Genomic DNA, 20,489 nt, shown 5'->3' with positions numbered 1-20,489 from the left:
TATTTTGGAAATATCGGATTCATCAAATGACTCTTCGGCTAACAACTGTTCAAGAATGATGTTAACATCACGTGTAGGAATGCTATATTTTCTAGGATTTGACATTTTCAGCAATCGAGAATTACTATATTTTGTAAATGGAAATACCACTACTAAAAACTGAATGCTATAAAGAGAATGATGTCATTTGTTTCCAAAGACTACCAACATACTAGAATGATGCGAAGATAATAATAAAAGTGAGATATTTCGTGGCAAACTTTGAGAGAAAGGTTAGGACTGTAATCTGAGAATTATCTTGGGGTAACTGCTGCAGCTGCAAGTGCCACCGGCGAGTACTCTCGGGGCAAATGGAAAATGGGTTAAAAGGCAAATGGGACCCAGAAAAAAGACAGAAGAAATTTATTATTTGACTAAAAACTATATATTTTTATAAGCTCTAGAGCACTTGATAGTTCCCCACAAAAATATTGGTAATACCATCAAGAACTTCAAGGAAAACCTCCCAGTTGCTAGAAATATTAATATCTTCTTCATAAATATGGTAATCCAAAAAGACAGTGCCAGGATTCTTCCACGTTTTTTTCCTTAGACGAAACCTACAAACATGATAAGACATTGTAAAGTACTATAATTTAAATTCCTGACTTAAAAAAATGGCATAAATCTAACATCAAGGAAATATGAATTAGGCTCAAATACAAAAGCCAAGTGGTTAATCATTATATTTGGGGGAAAATAAAATACTTTTAGTACTTCAAATTTGTATCCTACAGACAAAATTCAAACACAATTCTAATACTTTTCCTTAATTCTATTAAATTAATTTTCAGTACTAAAATTCTGAATAGTACAGGAATTTTAATTCTCTTAGTTTTAGAAAATCATACCAATCCATATCATTTGACCACACAGTCTTCTTCAAATCACTGATGACATTGTAATTTTACTTTACCTGTCAATACAGAGCTCTAAACCACATTGCTCCCTGAGTTGAGGAATTAATTCCTCTTTTGATTGCCGTACAGTCATTCCTTTAGCAAATACAGCATCTAGCAGAAACTTGCAGGGCTAGGAATATAAATTATTAGAGCTTGAGTTATACATTAAAATAAAGAATAACAAGACATTTTATTTACACTTTATACTGTGACAATTACGGGCCTGAGTTTAGGTATCCGTCTTCCTAGGTTCAAATCTAGGCTCCACCATTTACTAACTGCTATTTGGGCAAGTTTACTTAATATGTCTGCCTCAGTTTTCTTATCTGTAAAGTGGGGACAGTGTCTTCCTCACAGCATCATTGTAAAGATTAAGTGAGATAACACATTCATATTTCCTTTCTTGTAATAAACTGACCACAATTTTGAAAGTAAAAAATCACTTTTATGGACTAAAATAAGGGAAATGCATATTAATTCTCTAAGCACGTTCATTGTCTCAAAAGAAACAGTATCCACAAACCACACACTTAGAAGGAACATATAAGTCAAAATGACCTATAAGAGATATGATAGGTACCCAATAAAATGTTTGAACGAATGAAGGCATTTTGTGAAAAATTTATCCCCTTATTAGCTATTTGTTTTTTACATTTGTCTAAGTCCCCAATTAGATATTATAAACATCCTGAAAATAAGGTCTTTGTCTTATTCTTCTGGGTATTTGCCACAAGCCTTGTGTATCATAGGAACTAAAATACTGTATTGGCCACTCCCTTAAAAACATAGCCTGCTTAGATCCTTAATTCACCATTTACAAGTTGTATGATCTTGTGCAAGTTACTTCTCTGTGCCTCAGTTTCTTCATCTATAAAATGGGAATAATAAATAGTATTTATATCATTGAGTTAACTGATATGGGTTAAAGAAGTTAATACTTGTAAGTACTGAGAGCACTAGTAAACACTGGATAAATACTTGTTAAATACTAAAATGACTCTGAACACAAAAGGAACCTATATACTCTATAGGTTAACTGCTATCCACCTGTAGCATTATATAATCATTCCCAGAAAACAAGCACAAACACATCTCTCAAAAGCAGAAAATTTCTGCTTCACTTCAGCATTTGTAATAACACTTTAGAGCAGAGGGACAACGAAAAATGACCTGAGAGCCACGCATGTCCCCTGCCTGTTTTTATAAATAAAATTTTAGTGAGACATAGCCACTCATATTATACTGTCTATGTTAGCTTTCATGCTACGATGGCAGAACTAAGTAGTTACAACGGAGGCAGCGTGGCCTGCACAACTAAAGGATTTCCTAGTAAAAGTGCCAACCTCTGCTTTAGAAAGATAAAAAGAAATGACTAGTAATAAAATCTCTGCACTGTATGTTTTAAATAAGTACCCAAATGACCTTCCCTTGCTCTTATTTGTATTACTTACCTCTTGTTCATTGACTAGAAGCTGGTACACTTTAACTCTGTATTCTCCTTTTTTAAGTGCTCTCCCCAGTCTAATTGTAATCTATAAATCAAAAACATTTATTTAGGTGTACTTTCTCAGTAGAATAAACAACCCATTCTCACCCCATTGTTTAGTTTGTTTTTCAAAATTCTTTAGTTTATGGGCTCTTTAAGAATATCTTTTACCTCTGATTCCCCAGCACCTGGAACAGTAACTGACAGTTAACATTTAATAAGTGTTTGTTAGATGAATGGAAAACACAAAAACAAATAACCACTGCATGCACATCAAAGAAAAATTATCAGTTTAGAGTATCTACTTCATGATGTTCTCATATCAATTATTTAAAAGACTCTAATTATTCAAAATTATTTTAATCAACCTTATTGTCATCTGAAAATGATGAAAGTGTCTCATTCAGTCGGACGCTCTCAAACTCTTGATTGCTGGCATACACTCGAAAGACCTTGAAGTGAGAGGACAAAACTCCAACAAAAGGCTCTAAATGTTGTTTGAAAGCAGCCAGAGTAATTCTTTTATCAACATGCACCATCAACCCTAAGCACAACAAAACAAAACATAAATAAAAATATAAAAGAAATCTCTTAGAGTAAAAATAAAATAGATCATATACTTTTTATTATACTCTAAGCAGGAAAAAGTGCTCTATTTCAATAAGTTATTAGATTTTTAGCTAATATACAACATGACAAAAAATATGGACACTGAGTATATGATACGTATAATTTAACAGCTTTAAATGTTCTGAGATAGTCAAGTGCTATCTATCTATCTATCTATCTATCTATCTATCTATCTATCTATCTATCTATCTATCTATCTATGTATCTATCTATCTATTTAGGCTGCTGAATTTAAAACCAAACTTCCGGGAATTCTTTTTATTTCTAGTTCTACACAGTAAAGTGTGGGCTCTGGCTGGTTTCCAATCCTATCTCTTCTGCTTCCTTGACATGAAGCAAGCCAAGCCACCAAACCCAATACCTCCATTTCTTCATTCAAAAAATGGAGATAACAACAGCACCTACCTTATAGTGCTGCAGTGTGAATTCAATGAGTTAATCAGTTATCATGCTTTTAGCACACTGCCAGATGCATAGTAATTGCCTCAAAAATTTTATTAATAAATTTTGTTCTGGGATTCCTACTAGAAAAAATAAGTCAAGACTAATATATAAAGATGTGGTTAGCCTTTAACAAGAGTATCTCAATGGATCAGAACTCCCACTTCTTCCAAGTTTCATAATTTACGCTCTCTTGGCATTGTAACATAATTATCTTTGATGTGCTTTATTTTTTTTCTAATGCCTTTTAATCTTTTGTCCTTTATTTTTTAAGGCACGCATGAGCACACTTCTAGAATATTTCTACTTACTCTGTATTATATTCTAGTAAAGGGCAAAAACTTCATTCATTTGTCTCTCTTATAATAGGCAGTGCAGGCTATAAGAGCTGCCATGCTACTTCAGGCTCATGGTTCCTCTGCAGCCCTAAGGCTCTCTCTAGGGTAGGCCTTGGTTTTCTGTGAAATTTCCAACAAAGGTCAAGAATGAGAGCTTAAAAACACTCCTGGTTTATGTTCTCAGGTCATCCTAACTCTTGAGTTGATGAATTTTTCTGTGTAATTTTTCAAATAAATTAATGTTCATTTACTGTTTTCCTGGTTATAAAATGTTTCATTATAGAAAATGTGGTTAAGTATCAATTAGATGAAAATATAAGCAGGGTAATGAACTTTTAAAAATTTTCTAAGCTTTAAGGAATGCCCCATAATGTTAATAATGCAGCTTTTAGAAAACAAGCCTCTATTTATGCTATCCAGCAAGGTACTAAATTAATTTTTTAAGAAGGTGTAATGAAAAAAAATTACTTAATTAGAAATCAGAAGCCTCTGGATGGATTTATTTTGCCACTTTAGTCCAATAAATGGTTGTAGGTACTTTATCCAATCTCTTGAAGCCTTGTGGGCTCATTACACCAGTCTCATTGATTGTTGTTACGACATATAGTAAATTCTAAAACATCATACAAATACAAGCTATTACTGCCATTTTGGTTTCGCTCGTAACTTGTCGTTACAGTGTATCACAGGAAGACACAAACATTTGTTGATTATTGATAAAGTCCAATATGGTGATTAGGACCAAATGGTTCTGAAGTTAGATGGTCTGGCCTGAAAAAATTCCTGGCTCCTCCTCGTATGTTAGCTTTGTGACTGACTTCTTAACTTCTCTGTACTTCAATTACCTCTATTATAAATGGAAATAATAGTATTTATAGCTCAAAGTATATTTTTGGATCAATATATGTAAAATGCTTAACATAGCCCTGACAAAAAGTATTAGCTTAATTGACAGGCTATAATTTACAGTTTTACCATTTTTCTTATCTACCTCTTCAAACTGAAGAGTTTAGTCTCTTCACAGTGTAACTTCAAAGTATCTTTAGGGTTCTCCTTTTTCTTTTATTTATTTCTTGAATGAAGTGGTAACCAAAATTATATAAAGAAATTTCAGTGCGAATGCACTACATTTTTATTATCTTTACCTTCCTGTTTATACCCGAGTGCCTGCGGACTACAACTAGGTCACCCTGGAAGAGTATTTTCAGAGAAAGGTATATTACTCCCTGAAACAATTCCTGGATTATAACAGCTTAAAGACCATTATTTTAAGGGTAGTTTGGTTATTATCTAATGAACTGCCTCTACTGTACATAGACTGTCACTCTTCAGTTACCAAATTCTTTGTATGTATTATACCTTGCCATTTCATCACTCTGAAGAACCTATACTATTACCTATCATCCATGTTTCCCAGGCACCTATTTTCAGATCACCGAGCTGTGATGAACCAGTCTCAATAGACTCCTGAAACAGCTGGCTATTATCGTTACTTCCCTATCTCTAAGCCAGTTCTCTAAACATGAAAAGGCATTTTCCATGGTTTTCACCTTTTCATTTCAAACAAGCCTTCTGTATGGCTTCTGAAAGCCTAAATAAATTACAGTAAATGGCTTCTCTTCATCACCATGTTTACTATGTCAATGAATTTTAGTAAACTAGCCCACTATGAATTTCTGATAAGGTTAAAATGGGCAGAATGCTTCTAAAAAATTACATTAACCATTCTAAGATGGAAATAAGATTCTTCAGACTACAATTCTAAGTGCCATGAATTTTTCTTAAGGTTGAGACTATCATGCAAATTTTCAGCACAAACCACTTGAAAGAAATTTCTAACCTTTTCCTAAAGAGAAGATATTTTTAATTTCTCCAATGCCCTCGAAGGGTTGAGAATAGTAAGAAAGCAGAGCAGCTACTGGCTAATTTTCTTTTACTATTTGTGAGGAATGTAAGGAACAGTGGTAGCAGCTATGGGTTAAAGGAATGCACACTGGGCATATGATTACAATACCCGAGTTTGATCCCAGCAGTGTGACCTACTAGCTGTGTGACCTCAGGAAAATTATTTAACCTGTGAGCCAGATTCTTCATCAGTGAAGTGTCTAACAACATCAATTTCACACAGCTGTTGAGAACTAAATGAGAAAAGTTAATGAGCTTTGTGAGGTAAAAATATCTCCAGAGAAATTTAAAGCATTATTATAATAGAATTTGTCTCCATTTTGGCCCAGCAATCCACATTTTCTCATTTGAGTTTCTGCAAGATATATAAATGTCACGTTTCCAGTGTTATTTGGACCTAATTAGTTATAAACACAAATTTATGTATTTTTCATAAATAATTTTCACATTAATTTCATAATAGCTACCACTTCCTTTTAAAAGACAAATTTTTAAAGCTAGAAAACCCCTTTCCTTTCTCTGACTTTTTCAGTTAGTTATGCACATTGGGGGATGGAGGAAAGGAAAAGATATACAAATAAAAAATTTTCCTAGGCATTGAATATAGAATTTTCTGCAGTGTCTTGCTTTTTTTTTTTTTTTTTTTTTTGGTATATTACTTACTTTTAAAATATTTCTTAATTTTTTACTTAGTACTTTTATCATAATTATTAATTATTTCCTTATCTCACCAGAGTTCTGACAACATTACTGTCACAGGTCCAATGTGTTGCATAGGTCTAAAAACACTATTCACTGTAACTGCATCAAAAACAAAAGCAAAGGTGATAGAGAAGTCTTATAATCTAGAAAGTTAAGGTGGTCTTACAACAAAGCACCTAACTCTGAGCTGATTCTTTTCTTACCCCCAAATTTAAATAAATTGAAAAACAAAAAAATCAATGCTGTTTCAAGGAGTCTTTTTAAATACATACATTTATGTCCTTCCCCAGAACCTTCATCTGCAGCATAGGGTTCTGCTTTGAAATACACATACTGTATTTCTCCCCTACTCTTGCCACTCTCATCATATTCACTATCAGTTCCAGAGTCTTCTTCTGCTGTATCCCATGTCTCTTTTTTCCCTTCATTTACTTTAGTTCTTCTACTACTTGTAATGCTATGAGAGTCAAGTCCATTAGCCAAAGGGATCTGAGCATTATCTGCATTGCACAATGTATCACTGCTATGGCTGGAGCTAAGTATATCACTGTCCACTGAACTTGTACTCCTGTCATTATTCACATCTGAGTCTGATCGTTCTTCGGACTGAAAATTTTCAGGATCAGAAGTCTGAATTTGCTGTTCGAGTTCTCTATTATCCACTGATGCTGAAGAGTCCCTCTCATTGAGAGGTGATTCAATGTTTTCAAAGTCACTTGTCTCAGTACTTTTGCTGCTATCCCCATTATCTCCATCTTGCTGCTGCTGCAGTGACAAGCTTTTCAGTTTTTCAGTGCTTTCTTCTAGAATAGCTTCCACTGACTTTAGGTTCCCCACAGGTCCTTTGACTCTTTCACAATCATCATCCACATTACCAGAATCACCCCCAGCTTTCTGGTATGCTGTCCTTTTGGAATAAGATCCTGGAGATTGTTCAGGTAACAAAACAAATAATCGGATTGTATTTGCATGCCGATCCAGGAGTTTCCACAAATGAGAATCTGTAAAAACCATCTGGTAATCCGAAGTCTCAGAACTTTCAACAAACACCTGAATAGTAAGTCAAAGAGTTATACTGCATCATTAATTTTAGTGACATTCTTATTCGTAAGAATAATATCACATCAATACCAGACAGTACATAAGTTATAAAATTTAAAATGATGTTTTTAAAGAATATATACATTGTTTTTAGAGACTAAACAAAATAATTCATATTCTCCTATGTCTTTAATTAGTCATAAAACTGTGCTAACATAGATGGAACACACACACATTCACACGCAGATTTCTTATTGGGCTGTCCATTTTCAGAAAATTTTTGTATTCCATATCTTGCTCTTTAGAAAATCAAAGCTTAGCATGAATATAGCTAGACGAATATGTACAATGACATCTTGGGAATGTAACACCAAAATCCAAATTATAGAAAAAAATCTACTGGACAAATGATTTGATTCTATAACAAATTAAGTGCAAGGAAACAAAAAACATAGAGGAATCGTTAGATTTAAACAGACTTGAAGGATACATTATAGACTCTATTTGGATCCTGATCTGAACAGACAAATCCTATTGGAAAAAATTTTATAAGATAGTCAGGGAAATATGAACACTGACTAGATATTGGCTGATATTAAGGCATTTCTGTTAATTTTTTAGGTGTAATAATGTAATTATAGTTATGTTTTTAAAAAGAGTTCTCATCTTTTAGAGATACATATTCAGATCACTTACAGATGAAATGATATGACACTAGGGATATTTTTCAAATAATTTGGGGTACGTAGGTGGTTGAACATAGATGAAACGAGTTGATAATTGTATAAGTTGGGTGATGAGTACATGGGAGTTCATTATACTACTCTCCATTTCCATATGTTTGAAATTTTCCATAATAAAGTTTACAAAATGAAATGCATATACATAAATTTGGCAATTGTGAGTAGCATTTTGAGTTTGGTATAAAAAGATAACTATTATTCAACAAATATTACATATCAGGACTAATAACTAACCATTTGGAGAAAAATATAAAGTTAGCTCTCTCCCACTAAAGCAGTATTAAGGTGGATTAGAGATTTTATTTTTTTATTTTTTATTTCATTTATTTATTTAGATGAGGCAACCCTTGGATGACCTCACAGATTGCAACGACATGTCAGTTTACAATCTCTTATTTTTTTATTTTTTATGCCTACACCACCTAGTCTTCCCAGGTTATCTCCCATTCAAGTAGTAACCAAGCCGACCCTGCTTAGCTTCTGACATCAGAAGAGATTGGGCTTGTTCAGGGTAGCACGACCGTAGATGGATTAGAGATTTTAATGTTAAATACATACACCACACAAAAGTATTAGAAGAAAATAGATGTAAATAAAAATTACACATTAGGATTAATAAAACAATACTAAAAATGGTTAAATGAGATAAAAGAGTAGAAGGCACTAAGGTGAATGAGACTGGAAAAGTCGATAAATAAAAGATGGCAAAGAAGGAAAATTTTGGATGCAATTTATCCAGAGTAAACTAATGGCACTAGGAACAAACACACAGGAAAAATGATAAATGATGAAACACCTGATAATATCTATAGATGAAACAAAAAGAGCAACATGAACTTTCCCCTTTCTAACAAAGAGATAAATGAGTAGGCAAAGGGAATAATGTTGGGTGAAACCAAGATGATAATATTCTCTATACCTAGTATGCCCTTGACTTTTACCATGAAGAATGACTTTATGGGAGAAGCTCAAAAATGAATAAAATTCAAAGAGCATAACCACTGTGGAAATAGTCATGAAGGTTTCACCAAAGAGGTAGGACAAATCTGGGGCTTGAAAAAAATGTAGAAAGAGTGGAAAGAACATTCCAGGTGTGGGTATCTCATGAACAAGGCAAAGAGGAGCCCAGCAAGACTGATTCGGAGGACAGAAAGAAGCCAGATCTGACCAGACTTCAAAGCTTCAAAGGAAAGTAATTACTGAGAGGATGTGAAAATTTAAAAAGTTAATTACAGACAGATGATGGATAAGTTCTAGAAGCTGGGCTTACAATATTAAACTTAATTTCACTTACTATCACCAGCATAGAAAATAGTAATGAAAAAATAAAAGAGATACCTTATTACTTCTAAAGAAACCTTCAGCTTTCAGGGTTTTACTGGGCACAGTAAGAAGACGCAAATCATTGTAGCAGCGTTCCAGCACTATTCTCATTGTTTCAGCAGGTAAATGGATGGCCTAAAATGAAAATAATTTAATAAAAAAGTACTCTTTCAAGAATATCATTCTACAGCAGAGCTCATCATATCACTGCCTTATTTAGAAAAACAAAAAACCTACCTCCTATTGCTTACCTATTAAATAGAGCCCAAACTTTTGTGTTTACTATTTAAATAAGAACTGAATTTATATTTCCAGGCATGTATTTTACAATGATCCAGCCAAACACACATGGCACTGTTATGTCAACTTGCCTCACACCTTCTTACATCCACACTTTTGTCAATCTGTTTCTTCTTTTTGAAGCGTCCTTCTCTAACTATAGTCTCCTAGCTAAAATATTGGCTCCTTGAAGTAAATATTAATTCCTGTATCTTACTCATAACTATCACACAGTGCTTTGTACAGAGCACTCAAAAATATTAACTGACCAATTTTAAGACTTACCTTTGATATAAGTTGTTTGAACTCTGTAACTGTTTGATTTAAGTAAGCACGAACAGTGATAGGAGCAGCTACAGATTCTGCCTTTAGATCAACAACATGAACTTTCACCATAACTTCTGTCACATTTGAAAAACATAAAAACATAACTGGAGGTTATTTCTCAAAATGTATTTCACATGAGCATTCTTAATGCATTTCTAAAAGACAGCAAAGGTAACACTTTTTCTAATTATCAAGATGGTAGATGAATGTTATACATGTATAATACATGTTAAAATTTATCTTTCACAATTCATTGCATTACAAACAAACATATATAAATGGAACTGAGATTTAATAAAAACAGAAAAAGTTGATGTCCCTGGGACCTGCAGATATGGAGAGGATGGAGAAAAAGAAAAATTGCTGGAAGTGATGTATTATGAAACCACCTCTTCAAGGAGATTTTGAGAAACAGGTTCTATAGGAATATAATTTTTTTGGCTGAGGATCTTCTTTATAAATGTGGGTAGGGGAAGGAAGAATGATTCAATACTGAAGAAGAAAATTTTCACTAAACACACTATAAGCTAAAAGTTTTATTGTTTTTTTTTTAAATCTTGTATATAGCTCTTTGAAAGCAATCTAGAACCTAATTCCAAACTTGATGCTGATTACTTCCCAACCTATCAAAATTATTCTATATTTTAAGAACATATAAAAAATTAAAATGAAATTCATTTCTATAAACAAGAAACTTTATGAGAATCTTAAGCCCAACACTACTCAAAATACTATAAAATTCCTTACCTCCAGGTTTATAAGACTGAAAAACTTGATCAGGTTTTCTTGTCTCCAACAGCAGATCAAACATGTATGTTGACTTAACTCCACCTAGTAGAAGTCCCATTGGTGTATCTTCTTCTCCTTCATATGATCTTTCAAGATAATCATGAAACTCATCATATTTAACAAGGCGACAGCAATCCACGGGTATTACCTCTTCTAAATCCATCATCTAAAAGAAAATGACGGTGGGGAGCGATATATATTTTAGTCTTATGTGTTTGAACAAACAATAAAATCCATGTTTATGATATGCATCAAAGCTCAAGACATCAAAGTTAAAGGCACAATTTAAATGCTATTTTTACATAACCATATTTAATTATCTCTCAAATCATACAATGTATGCACTAATACATTTTAAAGACATTTTTCATTTTTAAAAAGTTAACATTCTAAACTTCAGATGAACTCAAAATCAATGTATTACAAGCTATTGCTCTGTAATCACTAAGCTAGAAACATAAGAGGAAAACAACCAACCAGAATATGCATCTTTTGTTTTTTTAACCCAGTTTTGGGAAGAACTGGTAACATGTACCTAGTAACTATCTTCCTAAGTACAAGAAGACATCATGCCTCATAGAGCCATCAAAAAGGCTGAATCTTCTATGTCTCTCAAGTGCTTCCCCATTCCTCTTTGTGGATTATGCCCTTCAAGATCAGCCTGCAGAATACCTACAGTTCAGGGCATAGGAATAACTATCATAAAATTTCCCTTTAGCCCATGTCACTAATAGCTGGCATACCCTAGATGCAATATCTCTTCAATTGGAAATGAACTTCCTGAAGAAACAGTAGGATTGCTCAGAAGTATTTAATTTTTATTTAAGGTTCGTGATTGTGGCTTTAAAGAAAAACGTTTAAGCCTTTGTGTGTCCCCAGTGACCTCTACCAACCCTACTTTTGTTCCCAAAGATGAGCTCTGTTCTTGGTACATAAGACTGATTTATTTCTCTGTTCCATTTGACTCTTTATATTTGTGAACTTTTACTTTTTAAGACAATGTTCTTTTCTTTCTGCATTGAAAACTGATGGAATATAAACTACCTTTATTACTGTGTAAAACTGTTAAGACATTTTTTCCATTTTAGTCTCATTTGGTTTCCCTATGGCTTTGCATAAGATGATGCTTGCAGTTTACCATCATGTTTAAAGGATTTTTACTTTAATTAGGTGAATCCAGTGCCACTCATCCATTTTATTGTTTGTTCATTTCTTTACTCATTCACACACCTATCCAATTTTGACTCTCCTATATAGTAGGCAAAAGTATAGGAAATGCGATTGTGAGCAAAAGAAGAACGCTCTTCACCCTTATAAGTGCTTACAGTTTAGTGAGAGACAGTGACATTAATTAAAATAGTCACACAATGTAAATTTTCAATACTGAGAAATGCTATGAAAGACCAGTTACCTAATATAAAGTGGGTCTCAAACTTTAGTATGCTTAAAAATCACCTGAGATACTTGTTTAAAAGGCATATTCCCAGGCACCAACACAGAAATTCAGATTCATTTGCAGGAATTTTTTTTTTTTTTTAACAGGAATGTGATTCTGGTGCAAGTTATGCTGGATCACACTTTGAGAAACAATGTCAGCTATCTTGTATACTATTTCTAGTTCTACCATTGGTTTTATATATAATTATAAATGAAGTGATGCAGTAAGTAATTTTTTCTCTAGGTAACGACTGTTTAATTTCAGTCAGATGATGTTAAACTTTATATGGAAAAGAAAACATTTAAGTATCACAGATGACAATTTAGAAAAATCTGGTTAAAGGATGCTTCCCTATTTGCCTTTCTATTTTTTTTTTCTAATTTTAATGCATAATAAAAAAACTCTAAAAAATTCAGAATGCACAAAATACTGCATAATTTGATCAGTAAGTCATTAGTTGATAAGCAAATCTCACAAAACAACTTCATCCTATTTGCCTTTCTACATGCACTAATAATTTTTATTCTAACAATTCTTAGAATAAAAATGCAAACTTCTATTCTTACAAAGTCTCTAATTTCATTTTACACTATTCTATTCTCATTCAAGACAATCTAAACATAATGCGCTTTTTATCAGTTTCTTGATCATGCCAAGTACTTCCCTCACCTCAGTTTTTACACATGCTATTACCTCTACTTAAAATATTCTTTCCCAACTTTTTGCATGGCTGTCTCCTTCTCATGGTTAAACTCTCAGAAAAAATAATCTCAATATACTACTGATTTACTTTAAAACATCTAAACAATAAAATATTTGCACATTTTTTCAAAATCAACTGAGTATGTTCCAAAAAAGAGGTATAAACTACACTCTTTAAAAGATATATGACTTAAATGGGCTATCAAAGTTACTGCAAGTGCTTCTATTGCTATTGACTGAAATGAAAACTTTGGGAAATACATTAGGTACTGTTGTCTAAGATATCAATAATGAAATGCCAACGGTGCAATTAAACATACCTTGTAAGCCATTTCTACTGCTTCTTTTAATGTCTTATCCTTATGAACCTCCAACTTATTTTCCATCATTACTTGTTTCACAGGATGCAAACAGAATAATTTTATCTAGAAATTGCAAAACAGGATCATTAACTTGGCAGGTCATGAGTTAAAGCTTAATACCTTTATAGAAAGCATTTTTTTCCTAAGTCAAAATGTTATAATTTTTAAAAAACATAATTGGGCTCATCCATTCTGGTGTCTATTCTTCTCACTTAATAATTCAATGACTATATCTCATGTTATAAAAAAATTCAGAAACATCAATTTTAACGACTGTATGTTTCTTTATAAGCATATATTATAATTTATATAATCATTCCTCTACTAATATACATTCAAGTTGTTTCCAATTTTTCCCTAGTTTGGAAAATACTGTGATGAATGTCCTTGCAGTCAAAATTTTATAGCATCTGTAATTATCTTGTCAGCTAATATTTCCTTAAGAGAATTATATGTAAAAGAATATCAATTTGCTTAAGGCTCTTAATAAAGTCCACTCAATTTCTGTGCAGAAAGGTTTTACAAATTTATTCTTGAACACAGTAGCAGAATGTGACAATGTTCATCTCATTGTAACCCCAACAACACTGAGTATTATCGCTACATGTGTTTTTTTATGCATAAAATAAAACCATTTTACCTCAGTAATATAGTTGGTTACCCTGCCTAATGATCAAGATACTGTAACTGTCTACAGAATCAACCCAATGAGTTAGTTATGAGAACTACACAGTTAAGCAACCTTCAATAGCACGTTAATTAAAAGTAAAATTATGAAATCTAACCTTGCATGTATTGCGCTCGATTTCTCGTTGCCTCTTTTCTTGTTCTTCCAATTCTCTCTCTCTCTGAACCAAGTTTTTAATATGTTCTGGATATTCATCTACTTCTAGAAATTCTATTAATAATAACAACAGAATAAGACACTGTCACTGAAATTGAGCTTCCTTTATTTAATTTTGTTCTACTATGTTCCCATAGCATATACTTCTACTATAGCTCTCATCAAAATATCTCAATTACACAAATCTCTCAACTTGGACATGAACTTTTTCCAGGCAAGGGTAAAAGAGGCAGTTGATAATGACATGTGGTCAGGTCTCATATTTTAAAAAGCCATATATTTATCCATAATAGCTCTTGGCTCCAGGAAACTCTAGTATATAGGTAGATTAAGATTTTTAGCATAAAAAAGCTTCTCTGAAATTTGGAAATAAAATAATTTCTGATTTCAAATAGTGCTGTCACCATCAAATTCTCCAGATCTTGGTTTCTTCAGTTAATTACCAGCACCTACTCCACAGTTATTGCCTAGGATATAATAAAATGTAATAAATGCTATTGTTCCTGCTACTATTATTTGTTTATTTGTTTGCTATTATTATTTGCTATTCTTTATTATTATTCATTAATACAATTATCTTTTCTTTGTCTCAAAGTAGTCTTTTTGCTGCCTTCAAAAACTTCATGAGTAACTCAAAGTACTAAAAGTAGCAATATGGTCTACAGCCATGCCACCCTGAACAAGCCTGATCCCGTCTGATCTCGGAAGCTAAGTGGAGTCGGGCCTGGTTAGTACTTGGATGGGAGACCACCTAGGAAGACCATATGCTGTAGGTGTAAAAAAAAAAGAAAAAATAAGTGATTGTAAGCTGACAAAGTCCTTGTAATCTGTGAGGTCAACCAAGGGTTGCCTTGCCTAAAAAAATAAAAAATAAATAAAAGTGGCAATATGAGATTATGACACTGTTTAATAAAGCCAGTGATTATTCGGCATTAAACAGGGAGGAGGATTTATTTATTTAAAAATATCATGCCTCTATGGAAAGTAAAAATTTTAGAAATGAGATTTAATTCCAAAAATATTCCATGTGATACATATGGCGCCCTCTGCTGCTTCATCACAAAACTAGAGTTGGGGAGTAAATAAAGGAAAGCTGAATTATTGCTGTACTGGAAATAATCTGGAATGCTGGATGCCATAGAGAAGGACATATGAACTACAATTCTGGCTCTGCCTCCAGATAGCTATGACATTGAACAAGTTACTCTTTGAGTTACAGCTTCTTTAACTGTAAAGTAAGAATGATTACTGCTCCTCTGAAATCTGTTCTAAATGACTTATAATTTCCTTTATTTTTCATTAATTACACAGTAAATTATTAAAAAGCCACTATATGACAGACCTGGGACTATACTGTTGGTGAAAAGATGAATAAGTCCTAACCCTTGCATCAACTGAATTCACAATCTAATGAGGGTTTACAAAAATGTAAACAAAAATAGTATACTGCTTAAAACAGACTTACTCATAGCATGGTAGTTTCTAAACAAAGGGAAAATGTTAAAAATCAATGACAGTGGTTCTACTATTTTAATTATGAAAAGATTATAAGCAAACACATCATCTCTGTATACTCTGTATGTACACACACACACACACACACACACACACACACACACACACCCATTAGCAATACTACTTCAGAATCAGAGTTAGCATGTAAAAACGGACTGTGATTCTCAAAAGTAATTACAAAAAATACATAAATAAAAAAAATAAAGGATGCATTTTAGACTCATAAAACTTCACTTGCTTTTTAAGCAAATAAAGATATTTAACTCTAGTTCTTAAGAACATTTCGAGAGTGGTAAGTGGGACGTTTACCTAAACTATGTCCCCATTCAAAGCATTTAGATATTAAAATCCCCAAAACACTTGTAATAAAAAAAAAGCAATAATAAATTTGAGTTTTTACAATGTATTAGACCTGATGTTGAATGCTTAAAATGTTAATTTTTTTATAACAACCCTATAAAATACTATAATTATTCCTATTTTACAGATGTGGAAAGTAAGAGAAAAGTTAAAAAACTTGGTCTGGGACATGCGGCTAGTGAGTTATGACTGCTACACAGGTCTGGTGGTTGTCATCACTGAACCAAGCTACATATAATACAGCCTTACTGCAAATAAACATCTTGTTTATTTAATGTAGAATATGTTTTTTTCCCTTAGTGTATTAAAAAACGGTTCAATTTTTTTCAAGTGTTTTTACCAGTTGGTATCATCTCATAACAGTAATTACAATTAATTCTTCTATGCATTAAAACAACTTAATTGTCCTAACATTTAAAAGTGATTATCTGGGTTTATAAAACTTGCAAAAGAAATTAGTTTAAAATACAGATTAAAATCAAATAATTATATGTTAACATACTTGCATTTCTTGCTGGATCCTTCAGTCTATATATCAGCATATATGCATTTGTGGAGCTAGTAAAAATATGAAAAAGATTAATGGGTCAAAAAGTAGATTGTAAAGATTCCATTTTCCAGCATCAATCATGTATTTCAAATAATTTCTGTTGTTTTAAACACTTAAAAAATCATATAACTGTTTTTGGAGAGGTTCAACATCTAAGAAAATAAAATTTACTATGCTTTTATGGACACAGTTATGAGAAGATTCCATAACTCCTTTTGGTAATATAGTAAAGTCTTCAAAAAACCACTGTCCTGGAATAATAACTACGATTAAGTCAGGAGTCGGCAAATTTTTTCTGGAAGGGCCACATAGTAAAAGTCTTAAGATTTCACAGGCCATATGATCTGTGTTGTAATTAATGTTGCTATAGTGGGACAAGATCCACATACAATATTTAAACAAATAAGTAGAGTGTTGTTTCAATAAAATGCTATTTCCAAAAACTGGAAGCGGGCTGGATTTGGCTCATGGGTTAATAAGTTTGCTGACCTTTGGGTTAAATCTTTTTAATGGTAAAAACCGTTAAGAAGGTATAATTAATTCTAATTTATAAACACTAAAAATTAGGAAGTTATTTACCTTGCAAAAGCACTGGAATAATATCCTCTGCTTCCTGAAGATCCACCATGAGTTTTCTTAATGTCCTCTTGTGTTATCTAAAAAATTGTTACACTATTTACTTTTTGGTAAAATCTATAACACCATTACTTTGATGTCAATATGTAACCCAATTTTTAACTTCAGAGTTAAATAAAGCACACAGATAACCAATTCACAAAACTTAATCATAATCGGTGGCTGCTACCAACCAATCAGTTCTAGTGCCACATAAAGGCTAAGGGCAAGAAAAATTTGGGAGTCTATCTCTGGAAACAGCAAGCCCCAAACACTTAACGACATGACACAACACAACACAACACAACACAACCAAGAAATAACAACAAAAAACACAGCAGGAAATTTACTGAATGCAAAAACAAAAGACTGATTTGGTATGCCTTAAAATGCTTCGCTGGACACATTCAAACTCCCATTTCAATAAACCCTGCTATTGACAGAAACGTCTCTACTCTTGTCTTTTAGAATAATAACCTTAAAAAACCCCTCCTTACCCTGCTGACATGTTGATCATTGAAGCTGTACCACTGCTCATCACTGAATGACTTTATACAAGCATAATAATGACCACCAGCAGCACTCCCTGAATGAACCATAACGGAGAAGAGCTCATAGATCAAGGAATTCTAAGGGAAAAAATAAAAGTAACTCAGAAGGAGAGAAACACAAAACCTTTATTTGTATAGTTTCTATTCTCTATTAATACACAGTGGTTACAAGTTAGTTGTTCTATATATTTATTATAGGTTAACTTCAAGATAATTAAAATAGCAAGTCACCGCATAATTTTATATGACACAAGTTTCACAAGTTTCATTCATTGTATTCCCTTCACATTTTAACTAAGCTAAACCTCTGGAACTATGCATATCTGAAATATAAATTTATTTGTTTATGTAAAAAAGAAAATAGTAGTCTGAAATTTTAGAAGCAGGTGCAAATACAAGACTGTTCTGATACGAGCAGTCAAGATCAAGAAATCCCAAATAACATTGTTTTTTATTCAAATAAGATTCTACTTCTTATACAGAGGAGCTAGGGATATAATGATTTGGAATATCTTTTAATGTATTTATGTAATATCTGTGATAGAGTGATCTATTGATTTGACATCTCTCAGGTATGTGAAGCTGGTTCAACAGTAGAAAACCAATCTATGTAATCCAGGTTAAGGAAGAAAAATTACATGATCATATCAACTAACTCAGCAGAAGCATTTGACAAAATCCAATATCTATTCATGATGAAAACTCTCAATGAACTGGGAAGAGGGGAACCTCCTCAACTCGATAAAGAATATCTATAATACACCTAGAACCAACATCATACTTAAAGATGAGACTGAACACTTCCCTCACGAGACCAGAAACAAGGCAAGAATGTCTTCTCACCACTCCTACTTAACATCGTAAGAGAAGTCCTATCAGTATTGTAATAAGACAAGGAAAGAGACATATTGTCTAGGCAGAAAAACAGGCACAGGGTTGAACTTTACTCCTGAGCTAAAGTGTGCCAACCCTTGCTTGAATGCAATGTTCTTTATACTAAGTTATAATGCATTCCTTACATTATTTATTTCATAGCATTCACACTCAATTATCTTCCTAAAAGAAACAGATAATTTTAAAAAGTAAAGGGCAGTAGCAATAGTGGTGAGAATAATGGTCTTGGTCTAAAAATATTTTCGCAAGTGAAATGCTATTCTCAAATATATAATGTGACTCTGTAAGACCTGAGCTAGTGAAAGAAATGGTTTGATAAAATGTTAAAACTCAATGACACAGCGATAAAAAATATTCTATTCTACAGAATATCCAGTTTCGTAGTTTTAAAATTATAATCCATGGACCTATATCATTTTTTGAAGTGCCTTAAGGGCTATCATGGGTGGGGTGTAGGGGAGAGGAAGGAGACTGAAGGCTTTGTCTTTTCCCTACTTCTAAAAGATCTGTTCAATTATTAACTGTTTCATAAAAGGTTCCATAGCCAAAATTTTCAAAATCAAAAGTTCTAGTCTAATGTTTTCATTCTGCTATATGGGAAAACTGGTAAGATATAAGATTTAGAGGCTTACTGTAATTTTAAAGGCAGAAGTCTAACTACTAGACCCTTTCCATACCACAGCCTAGCTTGCTTACATAATTACAGTTCGGCCTCCCAGAAATTAATGACCCCATCTGTAAGAAGTTTTTCCAAAGTTTAATTATGAGCACATAAATACATAAAAAACAGTACCTTAAAAAGTCTTAACATTCAAAAATTAAACTTCTTTTAAAAATAACTTTATCAGTCATGCAGATATAGAGTTATATATAGCAGCTCAGAGATTACATTATTCTCTCAGTTAAAAACCACAAACTATAAAAAGTACCTTACCTTTTCAAGACCAGGTTTTGAAAGCTTTTCAGTCCCACTATTGCTTTCGAGGCAGATCCCTTCATCAACACCATCATCATTGGAGAAATCATTGCTCATTTGATCACTGTGACAACTGCCTTCATTTTCTGCTCCACTGTCAGTACAACTTTCAGTCTGAGGAGATTTCTTAATAAAACATAATTATCTTACAATTATAACGTAAATAAAGGGAAAATATATACTAAGTAAAACTTTTTATTTATATGCTGTTAACCTCATCACATAAAATTTAAGCTATTATTAATACTTATTTTACTTTAAGTAAATTTAGTTTCTCTTAAAAAGTGAGGCTTTAAATAAAAATAAAACAAAAAAGCATATTTTAAACGTATTTCTATTAATGTCCTTAAAATTCTAATACAACAAATTACTGATTCAGAATTTATTAAACCCCATTTGTTTACAACTGCAAAGTAACAATATAAAATGATCATTTCTTTCACCTAAATCCACAAAAGCAGAGAACCTAAGGTACCAAATGAGCTTTTTTTTGTTCTCAAATTCCAAAAGACTATCATCTTTTCATGAATAAAAAATTCAGTTCAGTTTATCACTGTGCTAGGCAATTATAGACAATTAGAAAGAAAAACAAGACATTGTATCTATTCTCAAGAATTTTATAGTCAAGTGTTTGGAGGTGAAAATGTAACAAGAATCATACTTTTCAATACTCTTATGATTTTTAAATCTCTTTCATGCAAATTTAAATGGAAGTAATCTACTTTTTAATCCTCAAA

General features: G+C 32.5%; 1 protein-coding gene and 1 pseudogene across 4 annotated transcripts in view; one reads left to right on the top strand and one right to left on the bottom strand.

Annotated features, from left to right (window-relative positions):
- Positions 1-20,489, bottom strand: part of USP47 (ubiquitin specific peptidase 47) — a 96,478-nt gene that overhangs the window by 7,842 nt on the left and 68,147 nt on the right. For 3 of the 4 annotated variants that reach the window (XM_015596478.2, XM_006905642.3, XM_025038564.1), the window contains 14 exons: positions 19,711-19,878; positions 17,829-17,960; positions 17,296-17,372; positions 16,669-16,724; positions 14,233-14,345; positions 13,406-13,510; positions 10,904-11,111; positions 10,115-10,230; positions 9,566-9,685; positions 6,716-7,493; positions 2,796-2,971; positions 2,393-2,473; positions 956-1,071; positions 481-599 (listed from right to left, as the gene is read on the bottom strand). In XM_015596478.2, coding sequence (XP_015451964.1) covers positions 481-599; positions 956-1,071; positions 2,393-2,473; positions 2,796-2,971; positions 6,716-7,493; positions 9,566-9,685; positions 10,115-10,230; positions 10,904-11,111; positions 13,406-13,510; positions 14,233-14,345; positions 16,669-16,724; positions 17,296-17,372; positions 17,829-17,960; positions 19,711-19,878 — 2,365 coding nt within the window. The remainder of the gene's footprint in view (positions 1-480; positions 600-955; positions 1,072-2,392; positions 2,474-2,795; positions 2,972-6,715; positions 7,494-9,565; positions 9,686-10,114; positions 10,231-10,903; positions 11,112-13,405; positions 13,511-14,232; positions 14,346-16,668; positions 16,725-17,295; positions 17,373-17,828; positions 17,961-19,710; positions 19,879-20,489) is intronic. The other variant, XM_015596479.2, reaches the window with a different exon arrangement.
- LOC112469594 lies at positions 14,949-15,067 on the top strand (annotated as a pseudogene).

This window comes from Pteropus alecto, unplaced genomic scaffold, assembly GCF_000325575.1.
Source record: "Pteropus alecto unplaced genomic scaffold, ASM32557v1 scaffold461, whole genome shotgun sequence".
In the NCBI taxonomy this organism is placed as follows: domain Eukaryota; kingdom Metazoa; phylum Chordata; class Mammalia; order Chiroptera; family Pteropodidae; genus Pteropus; species Pteropus alecto.
The sequence above is the reverse complement of the archived record's forward strand: the minus strand, read 5'-3'. Positions and strand labels throughout refer to the sequence as shown.